General features: G+C 36.8%; 1 protein-coding gene and 2 non-coding genes across 3 annotated transcripts in view; 1 reads left to right on the forward strand and 2 right to left on the reverse strand.

Moving 5' to 3' along the window:
- Positions 1–21,492, forward strand: part of LOC126000414 (lysine-specific demethylase 6A-like) — a 199,751-nt gene that overhangs the window by 145,013 nt on the left and 33,246 nt on the right. The window contains 4 exon segments of the mRNA XM_049767715.1: positions 172–236; positions 317–391; positions 4,634–4,782; positions 8,452–8,566. Of these exon segments, the coding sequence (XP_049623672.1) occupies positions 172–236; positions 317–391; positions 4,634–4,782; positions 8,452–8,566 (404 nt within the window).
- On the reverse strand, positions 1,033–1,136 carry LOC126000432 (U6 spliceosomal RNA). The gene has a single exon (XR_007492745.1). It is a non-coding gene; the product is annotated as a U6 spliceosomal RNA (small nuclear RNA).
- On the reverse strand, positions 12,674–12,803 carry LOC126000425 (small nucleolar RNA SNORA22). The gene has a single exon (XR_007492739.1). It is a non-coding gene; the product is annotated as a small nucleolar RNA SNORA22 (small nucleolar RNA).

Raw genomic sequence — 21,492 nt, forward strand, 5'->3', positions numbered from 1 at the left:
ATCCTAGGCTATTTAATCTTCTCTTGATTTATTGTAGTAAGTTTTGTGAATGTGCCCAAAGAAATTTAGTTTTCAGATATAATCAGAGTTCGTGTAAATATGAATATTTACTTTGCTTATATATGGAGTTTATAACCCGTAATAGAAAGACTGTGTTCACTTAATCTGTAGGAAGAAAGTGAGAAAAGAGTGCAACATAAAGAATCTCCAGATTATGAGTCTGCATCTTCAGATATGTACGTAATTTTCAGTATTTACTTAGCATTTTTGTCTAAAACCTTCAGAGTTTATATTAATTTCCTTTTTTAAATTTAAGTTCTGGAACGAGAAGAAAAGCACCATTTAAAACTATAAAATTTGGGACCAACATTGACCTCTCTGATGATAAAATGTAAGTGTTACAGTTAAGTCCTACAATTCTATAACTGAATTAGAAGGAGGAGTATAGGTTTGGAAATTGACTTGATTTTAGTTCCTTATCTCTATTCAAAAATAATTTCTTTGGTTTGGGGGACTTATACTTTTCTTAAGTATTAAGTTAATATCTTATTTATTTGAAATGCTTTATAACTTTAGGTGACTGCATCTACATGAACTTTTATTACAATTTTTATTTATTTGTGCCAATACTTATGATTGTCTATGATGTATTTTCTAACATAAGTATATATTTTTATTTTGTTTTGTTCTTGTGCCACACCCAGTGGTTTTAAAGGCTTAATCCTGGGTCAGGGATCATCTCTGGTAGGTTCTGGAGAGTTTTTTAATTTTGTATACCTACAAAAAGATAAACAGTTTCTTGTGGGAAGAAAATTTATATAGTTTATCCTCAATCATCTATAGATAGTGGTTAGTTATCACCAACTTTATAATAGATATAAAAAATCATGTGAGATATTAAAACAGTGATGAAGCAATGAATATGTAGTCATGGAAACTAGAGATTTTGTCAATAGAGTTTAATTCCCATGGAAGAGAGTTGTCTTGAAGGTATTTTTGAGATAGAGAAAACAGTTATTCTTTTTTTTTTTTTTTAATTTAGAACGCTTCACGGATTTACATGTCATCCTTCCACAGGGGCCATGCTAATTTCTGTATTGTTCCAGTTTTAGTATATGTGCTGCCAATTTTAGTATATGTGCTGCCAAAGCGAGCACAAGATAACAGTTATTCTAATGATGGAGATAGTGGTGGAATATATATTTATAGCAGTATTTGTAAATTCTGATACTGCAACAAAAATGGTTTAATAAATATTTGTCAAAAACATGTTACTAACATATTAGCTATATGTTACTCATGTTGCTCTGCATCTTTTCCCCCAACAAATTAGTAACTTGTTTTTTGAGAAAACTTAAAGGTAGCAGAGATTTAAGAATGAATGTTTGTTCTTCACTCTGAAAAACTGTCTCTGCTTCTGCTGTTCCTCCTTCCTCTTCTTCTTTTCCCCATCTCTTTCCCCTCTTCACTCTTCTTTCTACTCCTCCTATTATCTTTTTATTGTTTGTTTTGTTTTTGATGGTGTGTACATCTGGCTATGCACTCTTTCTTAGCATGGGTATTATAATCATTTGTTGCAAAATTCAAACCCAAGTTAATTCTTTTTTTAAATTTAAGCTTGGCATATTAACTAATGACTGTGATTATGGAATTATTTCTAGACTGTTTAGATTTTTTCTTATTAAGGACTAAATTAATTTATTTAGAGATTTAGATTTGAAGAATTTTTAAATAACTGAATTAAAACTGAATATCCTAACAATTTTTAAGAACAATATTTTACAAAGTTATTGATAGTTGAGGAAGTTAGAACTTTTTCTTCCCACCCATGTAACTTACCCCATTGACAGGCACAATATAAAGATTGTTGGTGGATGTGGGAGAAATAGCACAGCTGGTATTTGCCTTTCATGTGGTTATGGGTTCAATCACTGGCATACTATTAGGTCCCAAGAACCTACCAGGAGTGATTTCTTAGCACAGAGCCCTAAGCACCATTAAATATGGGACCCCCTCCCACCAAAAAACTTAGTTGGTTGTAATTTTTATCTTGTTTTTTTCAATTCTGTAGAATTGTGGTTTGAATATATAGGAATACCATTCCCCTTCATTACAATCCAGACCCCAACTCCTGTCCCCCACTTTTCTTCCTTGTTTTCTTCCTGTCTGCCTTGATGTGTTTCTCTCTGCCCTCATTTTTTTTCTCTTTTTCTGAGTGTTGGAAGACTTTATTAAAATGAAAAACTTTGACTCATTCTTATAAAATTTTGATCACAAAATAAAATTTTGTTTTTCATTGTTACTGTTCCCCCTGGAATACATACATTACATAGTATATAATTTTTTTTGCTCCTCTCATAAATTTTCATCCTAGGTATGTGAGAACAATTTTCATTTCTCATCAATGAAATTGTTGTTTCCCATTCTGCATTTCCCCAGAATCACTTTTGAAAAGTAACAAGGACTTCATTACAGAAGCTGGGCTTCTGGAGCTTGATAATTTATTTGCCTTGTTATTCATTGTTCAGTAGTTATAGTTCAGGATAGTGTCTTGATCTTTAAAGTAGGACAATACTATATTTCCAATCAGTGGCTTGAAGAAAAGTTTAGGTTCACATAATGTAGAATTCAATTAGGCACATTGATTCATAAAAGTACGCATTGTTGCATGAAATATAAATTGCTCACCTCTGTTTTTTGGGGGTTTTATTTGTTTTTGTTTTTGTTTTTTGGATCACACCCTACAGCCCTACAGCGCTCTTTTGGCTCTATGCTCAGAAATCGCTCCTGGCAGGCTTGAGGACATATGGGATGACAGGATTTGAAGCACCATCCTTCTGCATGCAAGGCAATTGCCTTACCTCATGCTATCTCTCTAGCCCCATAAATTGCTCACCTCTTTAGGAGACATCTCCAATGCTTTTTCTGCCTAATCATTTGTTCTGTTTATTTTGTCACTCTTAGAAATATGATATAACTATTGTATCTTCATGAAATTTATTAGGATACTTATCATTTTAGTGCCTACAATTACAGGGGAAATAACTATAGGAAAGTTCAAGTCAAAAATAAATGTTGGGGGCCGGGCGGTGGCGCTAAAGGTAAGGTGCCTGCCTTGCCTGCGCTAGCCTTGGACGGACCGCGGTTCGATCCCCCGGTGTCCCATATGGTCCCCCAAGCCAGGAGCAACTTCTGATCACATAGCCAGGAGTAACCCCTGAGCATTACCGGGTGTGGCCCAAAAAATCAAAAAAAAAAAGAAAAAAAGAACCTGTTAGTTAGGGGCTGGAGAGATAGCATGGAGGTAAGGCATTTGCCTTTCATGCAGAAGGTAACTGGTTCGAATCCCAGCATCCCATATGGTCCCCTGAGCCTGCCAGGAACAATTTCTGAGCATGGAGCCAGGAGTAATCCCTGAGCGCTGCCGGGTGTGACCCAAAAAAATAAATAAATAAAAAAATAAAAAAATAAATGTTTAGAAATAATTGTTTTTTTAATAATTTATTTAAGCAATGTGATTACAAACATAATTATAGTTGGGTTTCAGTCAACAAGAAAAACCCCCTCACTGTGCAACCTTCCCATCATCAATGCCTCCATCTCTTCTCTCCTCACCCTCCGCCTGTTTTCAAGTCATGCTTTCTACATGCTCCCTCACTGACATTATTATAGTTCTCAGCATAGATATTTCTTTAACTGTGCTCACCACTCTTTGTGGTGAGCATCATATTTTTTTATTTTTGCATTAATATCTTTATTTAAACACCATGATTACAAATATGATTGTAATTGGGTTTCGGTCATGTAAAGAATACCCTCACCCCCTTCACCAGTGCAACTTTTCCATCACCAATGTTCCAAATCTCCCTCCTACCCACCCCACCCCTGCCTGTATTCTAGACAGGCTTTCTACTTCCCTCATTCATTCACATTGTTATGATAGTTCTCAATGTAGTTATTTCTCTAATTGCACTCATCACTTTGTGTTGAGCTTCATGTCATGAAAACCCATAGATGAGTGAGACTAATCTACTCTCTCTCTCTTTCTCTCTCTCTCTCTCTCTCTGACTTATTTCACTTAGCATAATAGATTCCGTTACATCCATGTATAAGAAAACTTCATGACTTCATCACTCCTGATGGCTGCATAATATTCCATTGTGTATATGGACCAGTTTCTTTAGCCATTCATCTGTTGAAGTGTATTTTGGTTGTTTCCAGAGTTTGTCTGCCCTGATTCTTTCTAAAATTCTCATTTATAAAATCATTACAATTTTTCAGGAATGTCTTGTGATTTTTATTTTAGGGTCCAATTCTAGATTATTACTTTTTTTACTTAAATGTTTTTGTAGTTCTTTATTAAGAATAGTTCCATGATTGGGGCCGGGTGGTGGCGCTAAAGGTAAGGTGCCTGCCTTGCCTGCGCTAGCCTTGGACGGACCGCGGTTTGATCCCCCGGTGTCCCATATGGTCCCCCAAGCCAGGAGCGACTTCTGAGCGCATAGCCAGGAGTAACCCCTGAGCGTCACCGGGTGTGGCACAAAAACCAAAAAAAAAAAAAAAAGAATAGTTCCATGCTTAAATATCATAAATATCCAGACAAGTTTGCACATTTTTATTTCTTTTATTTCAGGTGGAGGTTGCAACTTCATGAACTGACCAAACTTCCTGCTTTTGTGCGTGTTGTATCAGCAGGAAATCTTTTAAGTCACATTGGTCATAGCATACTAGGAATGAATACAGTTCAACTATATATGAAAGTTCCAGGGAGTCGAACACCAGGTAATTTTTGTGTGCTGGTATATTGTGTATAATAGAAAAGTTAAACTTAAAATGTGTGTATATTATCTTCTTATCCCATTATAATTAAAAATATAAAATTTTAAATTCTTATGTAAGCATAGAGTTTTTCTTTGTTTGGAAAAGAGTTACCCTATTTCTGGTTGTCACTTTTGACTCTTCTAGTCAGAAAGCTGAAGTGCTGGGAATCATTTTGGCTCCTACATGGAAGTTATATTCCTTCTCTTTAGCCTGTCTCTCAGACTTGTAATTATTCTTACAATAAACCTGATAGTATTTGCCTTTTTCCACAAGTTACCTTTCGTTGAATAACATGTTAATAATAGAGTGCTGGATGGGGCTGAATGATGGTAAGATGGATGGAAGGGCCTTTCTCCTCTAGCCCAGGCCACATGCCTTCAACTGCGGGTCTGAGGGTTCAGGGTAGCCTCGAGGTAATGATCCATAGACCGTCAGGTTTGAGGAGACATGAAGCTTTATTCAGTGCCCTAGCTACCATGTGTGGCTCTTATTCTTAAGCTTTTTACGCTGGCTTCATAGTCAGCCCTGCACTTAAATTTGTCTTTCATAACTCTCCATCCTGTCAGCACTCCTGCATCTCTCTTGCTGAATCTCTACTATCAATCCCTTTACAACACTCAGCCAATCCTTTTGTTACCTACCAAAGACCCCTCTCAGAAATGGGGGGTTGGGGTGACAATCTTTTACTTATTTTATTTGTAAATACCTACATAGAAAAATTAACAATTTACTGGAGAAGGTTGTTTTAAGTAATAGTGTGTAGCAGGAATAACCAATGAAGTTTTAAACAGTCTGATTTCAGGAAAAACATTACTTTTTTGAGGAGCAGGCTTGGTAAAATTCACATCAAAATACCAAAACTCTGATCAAACAGTTCATTTTCTTTTAGATGCTCTGTGTGAATAGACTTACAGAAGTAAACATGGAAGTCTAGTTAAAACTAGGGTAAAAAGCACCTACTCTCTGGCCTTTGTAGTTCTGTGTAGCTCAGGTGCCCTTCTTCTTCGGCCTTATCCCCTTGGAGGAAAATTTATTGCTTGAGATGATCTCACAACCTGGATATTTATTTTACAAATACCTAATAATTATTTTATATACAGATCAATATTCTAAGCATCTCTCTCTTTGTTTTCACTTCTGCTTAGCCCCAACTACAATTTGAAATCAGTGCTTATTTATGGTGTATTAAGCATATAATCTCTCTTTTGTTGTTTTATCACAGTTTTTTGGGATCATCTAGCAGTGCTTAGGGTTTAAGCCTGTGCTTGGGAAGCACCTCACCTGCTGTACTATTGCTCTGGCTGTGGTGTTTTGGGATTTTGTTTTTGGTTTTTTGTGTGATTTTTGGTAATTTACTAAAATTCCCAGTTTTGTTGATTTTTGAAATCTGGTTAAAAGCTTTTGGAGGAAAATTACTCATCTGCATTTTATAATCAACATGTTGTTACTTTATTTGTTTTTCTGTTTCTTGTCTGGATGTCAAATCTAGGTTTTATGAATTTGCTCTCAGCATTATATTGCTGACCCAAGTTGTGGCTCCTTGATAATTTTTAGAGCTCTTTTGGGATTTTGATCTAAGTTTATTGATGGGAATGTCTTACTTTACACAATACCTGAGGGGGGAAAAATCACTTTCAGCCTCATAAGCAAGAGACCTTTTACCATCCTTCACCAGTAACACTCTTTTTTACTTATATAATATATGGGAGATAAATTGTGATTTTTTTTATGTTGTTTACCTTATATTTGAAGGCATTTTTCTTTTGCTCCTTCAAGTAGTCTTTGTTTTTTGATTTTACTATTTTGCCCTTTATTAGACCCATTCACCTGAGGGGTTAAAAACACAGTGCCTGGGGCAGCATTACCAAACGTGGACTTTATACTATATATTTAATATTATTAATCTACAGTTCTTAATGGCTCTTTCCTCTGCCACCTGTTCTTTCCTTCTCCTTTTCCTCCTTTTCCTCTCCTTCTGATATTTCTATAATTCAGAGATTATTCCTACATATTTTTACAGTTGTTTATGTTTATTCATTCTCATTTCATTATTGGTGATGGTCTGTGTTGAATATCACTGATAAAATTCTCCACATGTTGAATTTTGTGACTGAGCCTTGATATTGTATATTTTAAACTCCCTCAGTTTCATATTATGAACTCTTTGATAAACTTTATTAGTTATTAGTTCAATTTTCACTTGGTTAAATTATTTTTCCTGTGATTGTCTTATTTCCATGGAACATCAATTAAACTGTTCATCAATGATTCTTGAGGCTTTATTTGTACTTACTGATCTATCAAGACTACTCCCTGGGTCTGCCAGATCATGTTTTTTTAAGATTTTGGGGTTCTGTGATTTAAGGGGTTTTTTTTGTTATTTTTTGGGGGGGGTTGTTTGTTTTTGTTTTTTTGGGGGGGGGGTTTGGGGCCACACTGATGATGCTCAGGGGTTACTCCTGGCTATGCAACTCAGAAATTGCTCCTGGCTCAGGGGATCACATGGGATGTTCAGGATGGATCCCAGGTCTCTTCTTGGTCAGCAGTGTGCAAAGCAAATGCCCAACCACTGTGCTGTATCACTGCAGCCCCTGTGACTTGAGTTTTAAATTCCCAATTATCTCAGTCTTTATATTTCAGCAACTGTTAGACTTTATGATCTATTAATCAATGATATTATTTCACTATTTACATAGGTAAATATCTAATAATTTTATTTGCATAGAGGATAATTTAGTAGGTATTTGAGGAAAAATATCAAAACAAAGAACACAGAGATTTTGGGTTGAAGAAGTGAAATTGTCGCAAATCTGCTTGATTTGGGGGTTTATAGGCAGTCTGCAACCTATGGGTGGTTTAAGGGAGCTAAAGAGCAGTCACCCATTGTCATTTACAAAGCAAAGCAGTAGAAGGATAGTTAAAGCCTTTTACATACCTAAAAATCTGAACTTCTTTTGTTATTTCATTTGTTATTTGCCTTTAAAAAGTAAAAAATGGTAGTTAGTATTAAGTGTTATCTTACTAATATATGTAGGATATAAAGAAACATAGTAGGGGAATAAATAAATTATGTTATAACAGGGCCGGAGAGATAGTGTGGAGGTAAGGTGTTTGCCTTGCATGCAGAAGATCAGTGGTTTGAATCCTGGCATCCTAAATGGTTCCCTGAGCCTCCATGAGCATTTTCTGAGCATAGAGCCAGGAGAACCTCTGAGCGCTGTTGGATATGACCCAAAAAAAGAAACAAAAAAAAATGTATCATATCATAATTTTTATACTGAGAAGGAAGAGTCTATGTTGAGTATTTTTTCTGTTTTACAAGATGTGTGCCTATGTGTATGTAGCTGGGCTTATATTTAGGCATCTTTTACAGATTTTGCTGAAGTGCATGGTTTACATGTAGATGGGGTACTTAACTGGTTGAAGTTTACCTGCAGAAAATATGTATCTTACTCATTTTTAATAGCTTTCAATATCAAGTATACCTAATAATGCTATTAGGTAGTCTTATTGTTAACCCATGATGCTTATTGCTATAAACATTTATATTTAACTTTTTTAAGTTATCATGATAAAGGCTTATTTTCCCCATTGATTTCTAATATGACAACTAATTTTTTTCCATTTTAGGTCACCAAGAAAAAAACAACTTCTGTTCTGTTAACATAAATATTGGACCTGGTGATTGTGAATGGTTTGTGGTTCCAGAAGATTATTGGGGTGTTCTGAATGACTTCTGTGAAAAGTAGGTTTCTTGGGGGAATGAAAGAGAACAAGTGAGCACTTTAAACTTTACAGTAATAGCATGCATTATCAAGAAAATCACTGTAATGAACTAATTTTTTCTCACTTTAATTTTATAATAGGTTCATAAGATAGCAAGTATCAAATTAGATTCTATGTATGTAAAAAATTTATTGCATCACCACCCATCATGATAGAAATGATAGAAATCATGATAGAAAATTCAGTTGAATTTTCTACTGTTCACCTGTGTCTGTGTCATTTCTTCTGTACTTACAATAGAATTTGGTACTCAGCAGTGTAATTCAAGGTCCAGAGGTTTTCATTGTTTACTTGTTGCATTGTTTCATTGTTTCATTGTATTTTTCTTTATAATGGGCTTTTTTCTTACTATTTGGCAGAAACTTAATTTACATTTTATTTTATATATTTATATATTATATATATTTATATATTTTTAATATATAAATTGCTTATGAGATACTTCCAAGTCAGTTTATTAATTAGAATCAAGTATGAACTTAGAGATCAGAAATAAGATAAAAATTCATGTTAAAATTTGATGCATTTAATACATTGTTTAACAAATGTACTTTAAACAAAATTATGGTCTACTAGAGAGATAGTCTTGGATATTGTAACTTTTTTTTGTTTGGTTTTTGAGTCATATCCGGTAGCACTCAGAGGTTCCTCCTGGCTTTGTGCTCAGAAATTGCTCCTGGCAAGTTCAAGGGACTGCGGGGTCCTGAAGCCCCCCAGGGGGGCCCGGCCAGCAGGAATTAGCTGGGAAGGCTTCTCAGACGACCGCACTTCTATTTTGCTGAGTAGAAGCACAACCACACTGTAAAAAATCTGAGAGAGGTTAATAATAAAGACCCAAGGCAATGTCTCACTGCTCAAAGGCGTTTATTGAGCACCTCTTTAAATAGGGAAGGTGAAGGAGGCAGGCAAAAGGCAATGTCAATCATTCTTTTGGCATGAAAATTACTTCATTATTCCAAATAAGGCAAGTGGGCAATACTTCTTGCAGTATCCATGGAAACATCTTGTGACCTTCTAGCTGCATTTCTAAACTTTTTAACAGATATAAGGTGGGGGCAATGTTCTTACAGAAATAATTTTGTACAGACAATGTAACATATACACATAATAACTGCCTTGTTGACTCCGGAATGTAGTTGAGGGAGTAAGACCTCATTTCTGGGAATGGTACTGGGCCGTGTTGCTCTCCTCCGGGCTACAAGATTAATTATCTCCTGCAGCTGCACATTCCTTTCTCTTTGGCCCAAGAATTTACAGCAAGACTGCATGTAGCCTTTAGGTGAAAGGCTGGATTATGGCAGAAAGAACAGCAAAATGGCCTCAAACAAGTCACAGTCCCCAACATCTCCCCCTTTCTCTTCTAATAAAAGAAGGAAAGTCGTGAGCGGGTGGAAGAACCATGTCTTAGGCTACAAGGTTTGACCAGGTTGGACACGGCCAAAGCCGCATTTAAAAGATGGCTACAGGCACCGTGGGTGTGCACAGAGATTCGAATTATGTTTTGTAGCCTTTTAGGGCCGTGTCCTAACTGGGACCTTGCTAATCCCGTCGTAGGTGTCTCCACAGCCGAGAGCACAAGTACCGGAGCGAGCTCCGTTTGTTAGCTATGCGCTCTATCTCCTGAAAACTTAGTGGCTGGAAGGGCGGCTTGGTGACAAAAGCCAAGTTTTCACAGGAGTCACGTTGGGTTAACTGTTGGTAGTGAACTTGAACAGAGGTTTTTGCCGTCTCATCTACCTGGTTTTTAACAAGGGCAGTAAGTTTGCGGAAAGCCCATGGGTCAAAGGAAAGGAGCAGCATGAGGCTAATAAGAGGGCCCAAAATAGTGGACAGTAATGTATGTATCCAAGGAGAAGAGAAAAACCAACCCTGTTACCAACCTTGTTCTTCATCAAAATGTTTTTGGAAGTCTTTTATACCATCACCAATGTGTTGAACGCTATTCCTAACTAATCCAGGTTTATCTTTGAAAATACAACATTGTTCCTTAAGGGCTACACAGACTCCCCCCTCTTACATAAGGGCAAAATATAGAGCACGACGATTTTGAAGAACTATTATAATATGGGTCTGTGAGGGCTAGAGCAGAGGCATTTATAATATTTAAAATAACTTGAGAGGAGGAGGATGGGCCAGAAGGCAGAGTCCGTAGCTTACAACTTGCCCAACAGTGAGTTAATGACGCTGAGGCTGAACTTCCCAGAGAAGAAGTTCAGAGTCATTGGTGTAGATAGGAGATTTAAACGTTGTGATGCTTTTATAAAACGGCGAAACCGGTGAATTGCAGATTCAACAGTGTTCATAGCTGGTGTTGGAGAGCGCTTGGGCAGAGGCATTGACCATTTGCAGGATGAGGTTCAAGGTGGAAACCGGACCAACAGGTTTGATGGTTAATGTAGGCTTTAACAAAGCTAAAACATAATAATTATGATAAGCAAGAAACATTTCAGTAACAATATGGGGAGAAAATGCAGTGGAGTAAACAAAATAAGTGGAGTTGGGGGCTTCAATGAAGATGGAAGAGTTGTTAACAATAATGGTTTGATTGCAAATGTGTGATTGTTGAACAGGCGGGCACATATATGGTTCAAGTAAGCAAAGTTCCACGACCGTGACTTGTTTGCCATGGAGGTTGTTGGTGGCAGTGGTGGGCATCCAAGGCAGCTAGGCAGAGTGCTCAATTCAGCATTGTTAAAGGTGGAGTTTGTCAGAAACAGGTTTGCAGGAAAGGCGGCTGGCAGGAGGGGTGACAGGCTTTTTTGAAGTGGATGAAGACAGGACTGTGGAAGGCTGCGGAAATTTTTTGTTAGACTTCAGCATTTAAAAAATTTTTATAATTAACAATCGCCAATTTATCAAAAACTTTTAAACTGAACATAAATGATTTTTGTTAAACTTTTTAGTTATTATTTTAAAGCTAGATGCTATTTTTTAGCTATAAATACATATTCTATAGGCCTGAACTTACACATAGCAGGAAAGTTGGGTGACTGCAAAGTCCAGAAATTCTCCAGGGAAAAGTTATCCCCGATGGCCATTGAGAAATTTGGGGTTTGCCATCCCTTACACTTTCCGCCATGTTCTTAGAAGGACAAAGCTAGCTTAATACATAATTTTTAACACATGATTTTTAGTTGCAAGATGCCAGTTTGTGAACTGACCAGACTGAACCAGGTTGAAAAAAATTAATTGAAATTTGAAAAATGGATAAGGCTTTAAAAATTGTATTATTATAAAATGTAGAGATAACAAATAAACAGACAAAACAAAACAACACTAAACACAACATTTTACACTTGTGGCCACTTTCATTCATCACAACAGACACATAAACAGACAAAAGGATTGATTTAAGACTTATTTATAAAAAATTGACAAGCGCTTTTAAATATTTAGCTAGCATGTTTGTGAGAAGAAAAAAAAATTTTTGTAGAAAAACTTTTTAGTTTTGAGAAGTACTTAATGTAGATGGAGTGGAACTTTGCTGAAAATAAATTTTAAGGTTTAGAATTAACACAAAACATTTTTAAAACAATTTTAATTTGAAGTTTAAAACATTAAGTAAAATGGTTAATAAGCAGTAAAAATTTTTTAAGTAAAATGGTTAATGAGCACTGTAGAAGGAGTCTTCACTCTGAAGTATGAAATCATTTGCTGTAAATGAATAGGTTTTCTTTAAATTGGTTTTGCAGTAGAACAGTAAGACAGCTGCAATAAAGTGTTAAAATTTTTATGATTAAACATAATAGCATGAACTATGATTATTAAAGGTATAAAAAACTGATTTTAAAAATACAAACAACTGTTTTTACTATGAAGACTTTAAGTGAATAATTTGTAAAAAATATTATATACTAAATTAACTAAATGCTTAGATTATTACAAAATATAGTTAAAGACATCTGATGCATTTACACACCTAGAACTTAAGACCAAAATTGTATTTAATACTAGTTAATTTGCTTATAAAGTTTAGTTACTTTTATATATTCTTATAAAATTATATATAATATATTTTTTTCATTTATATTATTTTTTCACTGCGACACAAATATACAGATTTGTATAATGTGCTGATATTTTGAATGCACTTAAAATAATAGTTCTTTCAATGCAGAAATAAAGAACAACCATTGCTGTAGCACAAAGTTAAAACTAAGGGTACTATAAAGTACATATAGGTGTTTACTGTGCATTAAATTAACTATATTGTTTAAAAAGGCTAACCACATTATTTTTCACATAATTTTGTAAATACTTTAAAAATTAAAATAAAACTTTTAATAGAAATATAAGATTTAAATTTAACACTTTTGTGTTCGTTTGGATTTTAAAACACAAAGAAGTTTTTCTTTTACCAATATTGTAACTTTCCTATGACTTTTGTTTAATTCTGAGAACCACTTATTAAAAAGAAACACAAGGGGGCCGGGCGGTGGCGCTAAAGGTAAGGTGCCTGCCTTGCCTGCGCTAGCCTTGGACGGACCGCGGTTCGATCCCCCGGTGTCCCATATGGTCCCCCAAGCCAGGAGCAACTTCTGAGCGCATAGCCAGGAGTAACTCCTGAGTGTTACCGGGTATGGCCCAAAAACCAAAAAAAAAAAAAGAAACACAAAAAGAACAACAAAAATCACATTTTATGGCATTGTGGTATAAAAAAAACTATGCACCACAATGTTTTCTTCTATGTTGCCAGAATATAATCTTATTTTGTAATCTTTCATAATTGCAAAGCCTTTTTTGGGGGGTGGGGGGGACACACCCAGTGATGCTCAGGGCTTAACCCTGGCTATGCACTCAGAATTCACTCCTGACTTGGGGAGCGATTTCTATCTGGAATGCCAGGGGATCAAACCGAGGTCCTTCCTAGGTTAACATAGGCAAGGTAAATAAATGCCTTACCGCTTGTGCCATCACTCAGGCCCCTAAAGCCTTTTCTTTTAATTCAAAATTTGTTAGTTTTCCTATCTAGAGTGCAGGCTTTCTTGAAGGAATTCCTGGTTTTGAACTCCAGTTGACCATTGCCCCATGTAGGAGGACCTACAAAGTAACTAAAAAACAAGGAATAGACCTTCAGCATCACAAGGGTGCCCCAATCAAAATGTACAAGAAAAAAATGTTCCTCTTTGTTTTAAAAATTGGCCCCGTGTGCGCCCACCCACGCCCTCGTTGCCCACAAACCAAACCTCGCCCACCCAGCCTCGGTGCAGTTCCTTGCCGTGGGCTCGAAGTGGAGTGGCCTCCTCCTCAGGTCCGCACACTCATCCACCCCAGAGCCGACCGAGAGGCGGCAGTGCTGGTAAAGAATTTTTTAAGAATAATAAATAAATAACTGTTTTAGGAGCCTGAGAGATAGCATGGAGGTAGGGCATTTGCCTTGCATGCAGAAGGATGTGGTTCGAATCTGGCATCCCACGTGGTCCCCCATGCCTGCCGGGTGATTTCTGAGTGCAAAGCCTGGAGTAACCCCTGAGCGCTGCCGGTTGTGACCCAACACCGACCGTCCCCCAAAATAATAAGTTTTTTAATTTAGGTTTCAGGTCACACTTAGTGATACTTATGGGTTACTTTTTCTTTGTTTATTTTGGGGTCACCCCCAGCAGTTCTAGGGATACTCCTGGCTCTGTGCTCAGAAATTGCTCCTGGTGGGCTCGGGGAACCTTCTGGGATGCTGGTATTCGAACCATCTTTGTTCTGCATGCAAGGCAAAAGCCCTACATCCATGTTATTTCTATGGCCCTTCATGGGTAACTTTTGATTAACTGTGCACATAAAAATTATTTCTGGCAGTACTCAGGGGACCATATGAGATATTTCTTACAAGGCAAGTGCCTTCCTTACCTACTTAATTTTTTCTCCAGCCTGTTAATGTATTCCACATTAATAGAAAGTTAAAGAACCTGGAAGAAATGGATAAATTCTGGACTCTTATAACCTTCCAGGGTTGAATAAGGAGAATGTAGCATATCTAAACACCCCCATCACTATTGAGAAAATTAAAATAGTAATCAAATGTCTACCCAAAAACAAAAGCCCAGGTCCAGATGGATTCACTAATGAATTCTTTCAAATCTTTCAAGAGGAACTACTACCAACACTGGCCAGGCTCTTTTATAAAATTGAAAAAATAGGAACACTTGCAAATAGTTTTTATGAAGGGAACGTCACCCTGATACTAAAACCAGAGATGCTTCAAAAAAAAGAAAATTATAAACCAATATCTATATTAACACAGATTCAAAGATCCTCATCAAAATCCTGGCCAATAGCTTCCAGTGCCTCATCAAGAAGGTCATTCACCACAATCAAGTAGGTTTTATCCCAGGAATACAAGGATGGTTTAACATCCGTAAATATATCAACAACAAGAAAAATAAAAATCACATGATCATATCAATAGATGCAGAGAAAGCATTTGATCCAACACCCACTCTTGATCAAAACTCTAAGCAAGATGGAAATGAAAAGAAACAGTCTCAATATAGTTTAGGCCATCTACCACAAACAAATAGTAAATATTATCCTCAATGAAGAAAAAGTAGACGCCTTTCCTCTAAATTCTAGTACAAGACAAGGCTGTCCTCTATCATCACTTCTATTCAACATAGTACTGGAAATACTTGCTATAGTGATTAGGCAAAAAATAAAGGTATCAAGGGAATCCAGATAGGAAAGGAAGAAGTCAAGTGTAGTAAAGCAGATGAATTACAAAGCATTGGATGGGGCTGGAACATGTTCAGATGGATGGATGGAGGCCTTTCTCCTCCAGCCCGGGCCACATGCCTCCAACTCCAGATCCATGGAATAGGCTTGAGTACTCAGAGAATATTCCCCAGACATACAATCACCTAATTTTTTATAAAGCAGCAAGAAATCCTGAATAGAGCAAGGAAAGCCTCTTTAATAAGAACTGGTTAGCCACTTGCAATAAAGCAAACTCAGGTCCCATCTAACACCATATGAAGGTAAAATCCAAATGGATTAAAGACCTTGATATCAGACCTGAAATCACAAGGTATATAGTACAGCACATATGTAAAACACTCCATGACATTGAGATTAAAGGCTTCTTTAAGGAGGAAACAGCACTCCCCAAATAAGTGGAAGCAGAGATAAACAGATGGGAATATATTAAGCTGAGAAGCTTCTGCACCTCAAAGAAAATAGTGCCAGGAATCAAGAGCCAATGACTGAGTGGGAAAAACTATTCACCCAATACCCATCAGATAAGGGGCTAATATCCGAAGTGTACAAGGCACTGATGGAACTTCACAAGAAAAAAATTCTAATCCCATCAAAAAATGGCAAGAAGAAATGAACAGACACTTTGTCATACAAATGGCTAAAAGGCATATGAAAAAATGCTTCACATCATCACTAATAATCAGGAAGATGCAAATCAAAATAACCATAAGGTACCATCTCACATCACAGAGATTGGCGCACATCACAGAGAAGGAGACCAAGCAGTATGACAGGAATGTGAAAAGGAACTCTTATTCACTGCTGGTGGGAATGTCTAGTCGAATCTTTATAAAAAGTGCTAGGGAGATTCCTCCAAAAGCTGGAAATTGAGCTCCTGTACAATCCAGCTATACCCTTCCTATGGATATGCCATAGGAACACAAAAATACAATATAAAAATCCCTTCCTCATACCTATATTTATTGCAGCCCTATTTACAGTAGCCAGACTCTGGAAACAATCAAGATGCCCTTCAACAAATGAATGGCTAAAGAAACTGATACATATACATAATGGAATATTATGCAGCTGTCAGGAAAGATGAAGTCATGAAATTTTCCTATACATGGATGTATATGGAATCTATTATGCTGAGTATAATAAGCCAAATGGGGGGAGAGAGACGCTGAATATTCTCACTCATCTATGGGTTTTAAGAAAAATAAAAGACATTTTTGCAACAATTCTCAGAGACACAAGAGAGGAAGGCTGGAAGGTCCAGCTCATGACATGAAGCTCACCACAAAGAGTGATGAGAGCAGTTAGAGAAGTAACTACATTGAGAACTATTATAGCAATGTGAATGAATGAGGGAAGTAGAAAGCCTGCATAGAGTACAGGCAGAGGTTGGGCTGGGTGAGGGAGATTTGGAACATTGTGATGGGAATGTTGCACTGGTGGGGGGGGGGTATTCTTTACATGACCAAAACCCAACTACAATCATATTTGTAATCATGGTGTTTAAATAAAGATATTAATAAAAAAATTCAAGTTTATTCCTGTCAAATTGCAATGGAAAGAAGTATGCAAACACACACACACACACACAAAAAATGTTAGAAAACCACTAACTTTTTACTAAAACGGGGACTATCATGGTAATTGATGAATAATGGGTGTAACCTACCCAAATAAAAAAATGTGGTTTTGATTTTATTAGTCTGTTGTTTGGAGAGTTGTATTTTTTTTGTTTCCATTCTTTAATCACAATATAATTACAAAATTACTCATGATTTAGTTTAGGCATTAAATGTTTCAGCACTAGTGCTCCTCTACCTCCACCAACGATGATTTTAAAGAGCGACACTTTAAAAAAAAATACATGGTTTTGGGCTCAGAGAGTTATTAGCACAGTAGTAGGGCATTTTCCTTGGACAGGATCAACCCAGGTTCAATTCCTGGCATCCCATATGGTTTCCCTCACCTGCCAGGAGCAAATTTTGATACAGAACTAGAATAACCCCTGAGTGCCACTAAGTGTGGTCCCAAATTAAAAATACATTTTTGGGGCCAGAGCAATAGTATGTCAGTTAGGATTCTTGTCTTGCACACTCCAACCTGGGTTTGCTTACTGGCATTCCATATTGTGCTTTGAAGACTTCCAGGAGTGATTTCTCAGCCAGATTTTCTTAAGCATCACCAGGTATGAAGAACAATTTAAAAAAAACAATGCTTGGGGCCAGGTGGTAGCGCTAGAGGTAAGGTGCCTACGCTAGCCTTGGACAGACCGCAGTTCGATCCCCCAGCGTCCCATATGGTCCCCCAAGCCAGGAGCAACTTCTGAGTGCATAGCCAGGAGTAACCCCTGAGCGTTACCGGGTGTGGCCCAAAAACCAAAAAAAAAAAAAAAAAAGCAATGCTTATAAAGATTGGAGCTGCAGGAATAGCACAGAAGGTAGGGTATTTGTTTTGAAAATAGCCTTCCCAAGTTTTATCCCCTGCATCTCATATGGTCCCAAAGTCTGTCATTGATGATTTCTGACTCTGAGCCAGGATTGGCACCTTACCACTAGTAGGTGTGTCCCCAAAACTTATATTTGTGTGTGTGTGTAATTTTTGTACTGTGATTTATAGTTCTGTTGCTGGGTTTTACACATGGCATTTTATCACCTTTCAAAACACCTTCCTTTTGATTTAACACTTCCCTCCATTTCTAAGTTGTCCCCCCCATGTCCTATTCCCCCATAGCCCTCAAGTGGCGTGTTCCTTTCTAAATTTCAGTTCGCATGATATTGTTTCCATTGTCTTTCAGTATTCAATATTCAGCCATTATGTTTCTTTACATAATGAGCTGTCAGATGAGACATCTGTCTTCTTTACCTCAGTCAGTATGATATACTCCAGACCCCTCCTTTAGCATCAAACTGCTTAACTACATTCTCTTTCCAAAGTAATATTTCAGTTTGCATATTTATTTATTTACCTGTTCTTCGACTTGGATTGTTTATAGGTTTTAGTTATTATGGATAATGCTAGAAGGAATATAGAGCAGCAAGATTTTTATTTATTTATTAATTGGTTTTTGGGCCAAACCCAGTGATGCTCAGGGCTTATTCCTGCCTATGTGCTCAGAAATTGCTCCTGGCTTGGGGGCCCATATTGGACGAGAGGGATTGAACCAGGGTCCTTCCTAGGCAAGCCAGGCAAGAGAGGTGCCTTACCATTTATGCCACCGCTTTGTCCCCCCCTTTTTTTTGTACTATATTCTTAGTATATATTCTAAGAAGTGTATATTCTGGGTCAAATCAAAGCTTATTTTTTAGATTTCTTGGAATATCCAATTGTTTTCCTTAATGGATAGGCCAGTCTACATTCCTACCAGCAGTGAATGAGAGTCTCTTTCTCTACATTTGTACCAGCACTGACTGTGGCTGCCTTTTATTTGGTGGGCAAATCTTATCTTATGCCTGATACTAGAGATAATAAGACTTTTAGTTTATTCCCATTGAGTTTAATATTTTCTATAGATTTGTGATAAATGCCTTTGACTATATTGAGGGAAGTTCTTTTAATTCCTATTTAATTAAGAGTTTTAGTCAACAAGTGTCTTGGTCTTATCAGGTTCTTTTTGGCAGTTTATTGCTTTGATTTGCATTATAAGCCTTCCTTGCTTCCCCAGAATGAATTTTACTTGAGTATAGTAGATGATCCTTTTTTTGTTTATGTTTCTTTTTTTTTTTGAGGTGATATTCAGCAGTGCTCAACACTCACTATGTCTTTGCTCAGCAATCATTCTTGGCAGGCACTGGGAACATATGATGTCAAGGGATCAAATTGCTTTGAAAGCCAAGTACCCTACCTGCTATACTTTCATTCAAACTGACATATATGATCTTTTTGATGAGTCATGGGAACCAATTTAGTTAGTGTTTTGTTGTAATGTTAGTATTAGAAATTTCAGTATTTTGTTGAGGGGCTTTTCATTTGTTTTCATTTAAGAATATTGATCTGTAATCTTCCCTTTTTTTTTTTCTGCTGTCTTACCTGCTTTTGATATCAGGGTAGAAACCTTTTAGAAAAGTACAGTTCATTAAAGTACCTATCTTAGTAGAAGCCAACCTAGGTTCAATCTCCACATCCCAAATAGTCTCCTGAGCAGATTAATTTTTGAGAATAGAGCCAGGAGTACTGCTTGAGCATAAGGTATTGGTTTTGTTATGATGCAAAACCATATCAATAAGAAACTAAGGATAGGATTATATTTAATAATTACGTTTTGAGGGAGACTTTTGATTATGTTTCAATTTCTCTGATAGTGATAGGTTTGATCAAGTATTCCATATCTTCTTAGTTTAAGAATTCATTTCTTCTAGGTTCAAGTCTTGTTTCACTGCTTAAAGTTTTATCAAAGTACTTTGTGATAATTTTTAAAATATGATGATCCCTTTTCTTTCTTCTATGTTAATTGGAGTCCTTTCTATTTATCTTTGGTTGTCTTTTGAGGCCACACTTACTAGTGTTTATGGGTTACCCCCTGCTCTGTGCTCAGGAACACTCCTGGAGTTACTAGGAAGTCCAAGTGGGGTGCTATGGTTTGAACCTGGTGAGTCCCAGGCAAGGGAAGCACCCTTTTCTGGTCCCCTCTTATTCTTGATTGTGGTTTATTAATTTTTATTCCTCAGGAAACTAGCTTTTTTCTTCTTTTCAAGAAAAAATATTTTATTTGCTTTTTGCAGGGATGGCAAACACGCAGCTCTCGAGCTGCATGCGACCAAAATGAATGTGGCTCTTTGCCTCTTATCATTATTTTGTATACTGTGGTTCTTTGTCAAGTTTGGATTTTGTTATGCTGCTTGAGGAGAGATCTCTGAGCGCATAATCTCGCCCCCAGGCTGCGTCATCTCGTCTCCCATCCCTCGGAAACAACTGCAGTGGCCAGCGAGCCGGGGGACCCGTGTCTCACATGTTGTGTCACATCTTGCCGTTAGTTCTTAGTGTGGAGGATGCAGCACACTCTCACCATCACTGCAGGATTTTTACCCCCACTCAAAATGGCAAAATGCAATATGTGTTTAATATATTATTGTTAAAATTATATGCTTTTGTGTGAGTGTTTGTCTGTTTTGGCAGGTCACTGCATGGTGCGGCTCTCTGACTCTCACAGTTAAAAGTTTTGGCTCTTTGTGTCAAACTTGTTTGCCACCCTTGGCTTTTTGGTTTCTAATTAATTCTGTTTCTATTACTTTATTTTTCCTTCCACAATGTTTTGTTGCTTTTGTTGCTAGTTTTTCAGTTTTTTAACTGATTGTTCAATGGTTGCTTGACGTGTTTGGAGTTGTTTCATTTGATTACTATTTGTGAATATATTCTGTTTTTAGTACATCATGGTCTGATAAAATAATTGATACGATTTATGGCCTCTTGAATTTTGGAAGTATGTTTTGTGATACAACATCTAGTTTTTTCTAGAGTGTCACATGTTCATTTGAAAAGAATATGTTAGGCTTTTGGGCAATGAAAAACCACATATTTATCCACTAACGCCCTCTCATTTCTTCCTTCAAAGCCAGTATTTCCTGATAAGTTTTAGTTTATCTAATGGTGATAAAATAATGTTGCATTCTTCACCTGTTCCCCATGGCTATCAGTTTCCTCCTTTAGTTATATTAGTAGTTTTGCTGGTCTCTCATTTGGTGTTTATCAAATCAAATGCATGTAGTCTCCAGTTGTTATTTGTTGATGATATACATATACCTTGATGATTAAGAATTGATCTTCACTTTTGTGTCATATTTTTTAAGCTGAAGTTAGTAATGTATGATACCAGTCTATTTGTGGGTTGCTGTTGCTTGTTCTATTATATTCTAGCTTTCGATTTAGAATCTGTGTTTTACCTTATTGTACAATAATTGTACAGTAGGTCATTTTGGGGGTGGAGTGGTTTTGAGCCACACATGCTGGCACTCCTGACTCTTGTCAGAAATTACTCCTAGATGGGGCTGGAGTGGTAGTACAGTGGTAGGGCACTTGCTTTGCAAGTGGCTAATCCAGGACTGAAATGAGTTTGATCCCTGGCATCCCATATGGTCTCCTGAGTCAGAAGTGATTTCCTAGTGCAGCAGAGCTAGTACCTCTGACTACAGCCATGTGTAACAAGAAGAAGAAGAAGAAGAAGAAGAAGAAGAAGAAGAAGAAGAGGAG

Source organism: Suncus etruscus, chromosome Y (genome assembly GCF_024139225.1).
Source record: "Suncus etruscus isolate mSunEtr1 chromosome Y, mSunEtr1.pri.cur, whole genome shotgun sequence".
NCBI classification, from domain to species: Eukaryota; Metazoa; Chordata; class Mammalia; order Eulipotyphla; family Soricidae; genus Suncus; species Suncus etruscus.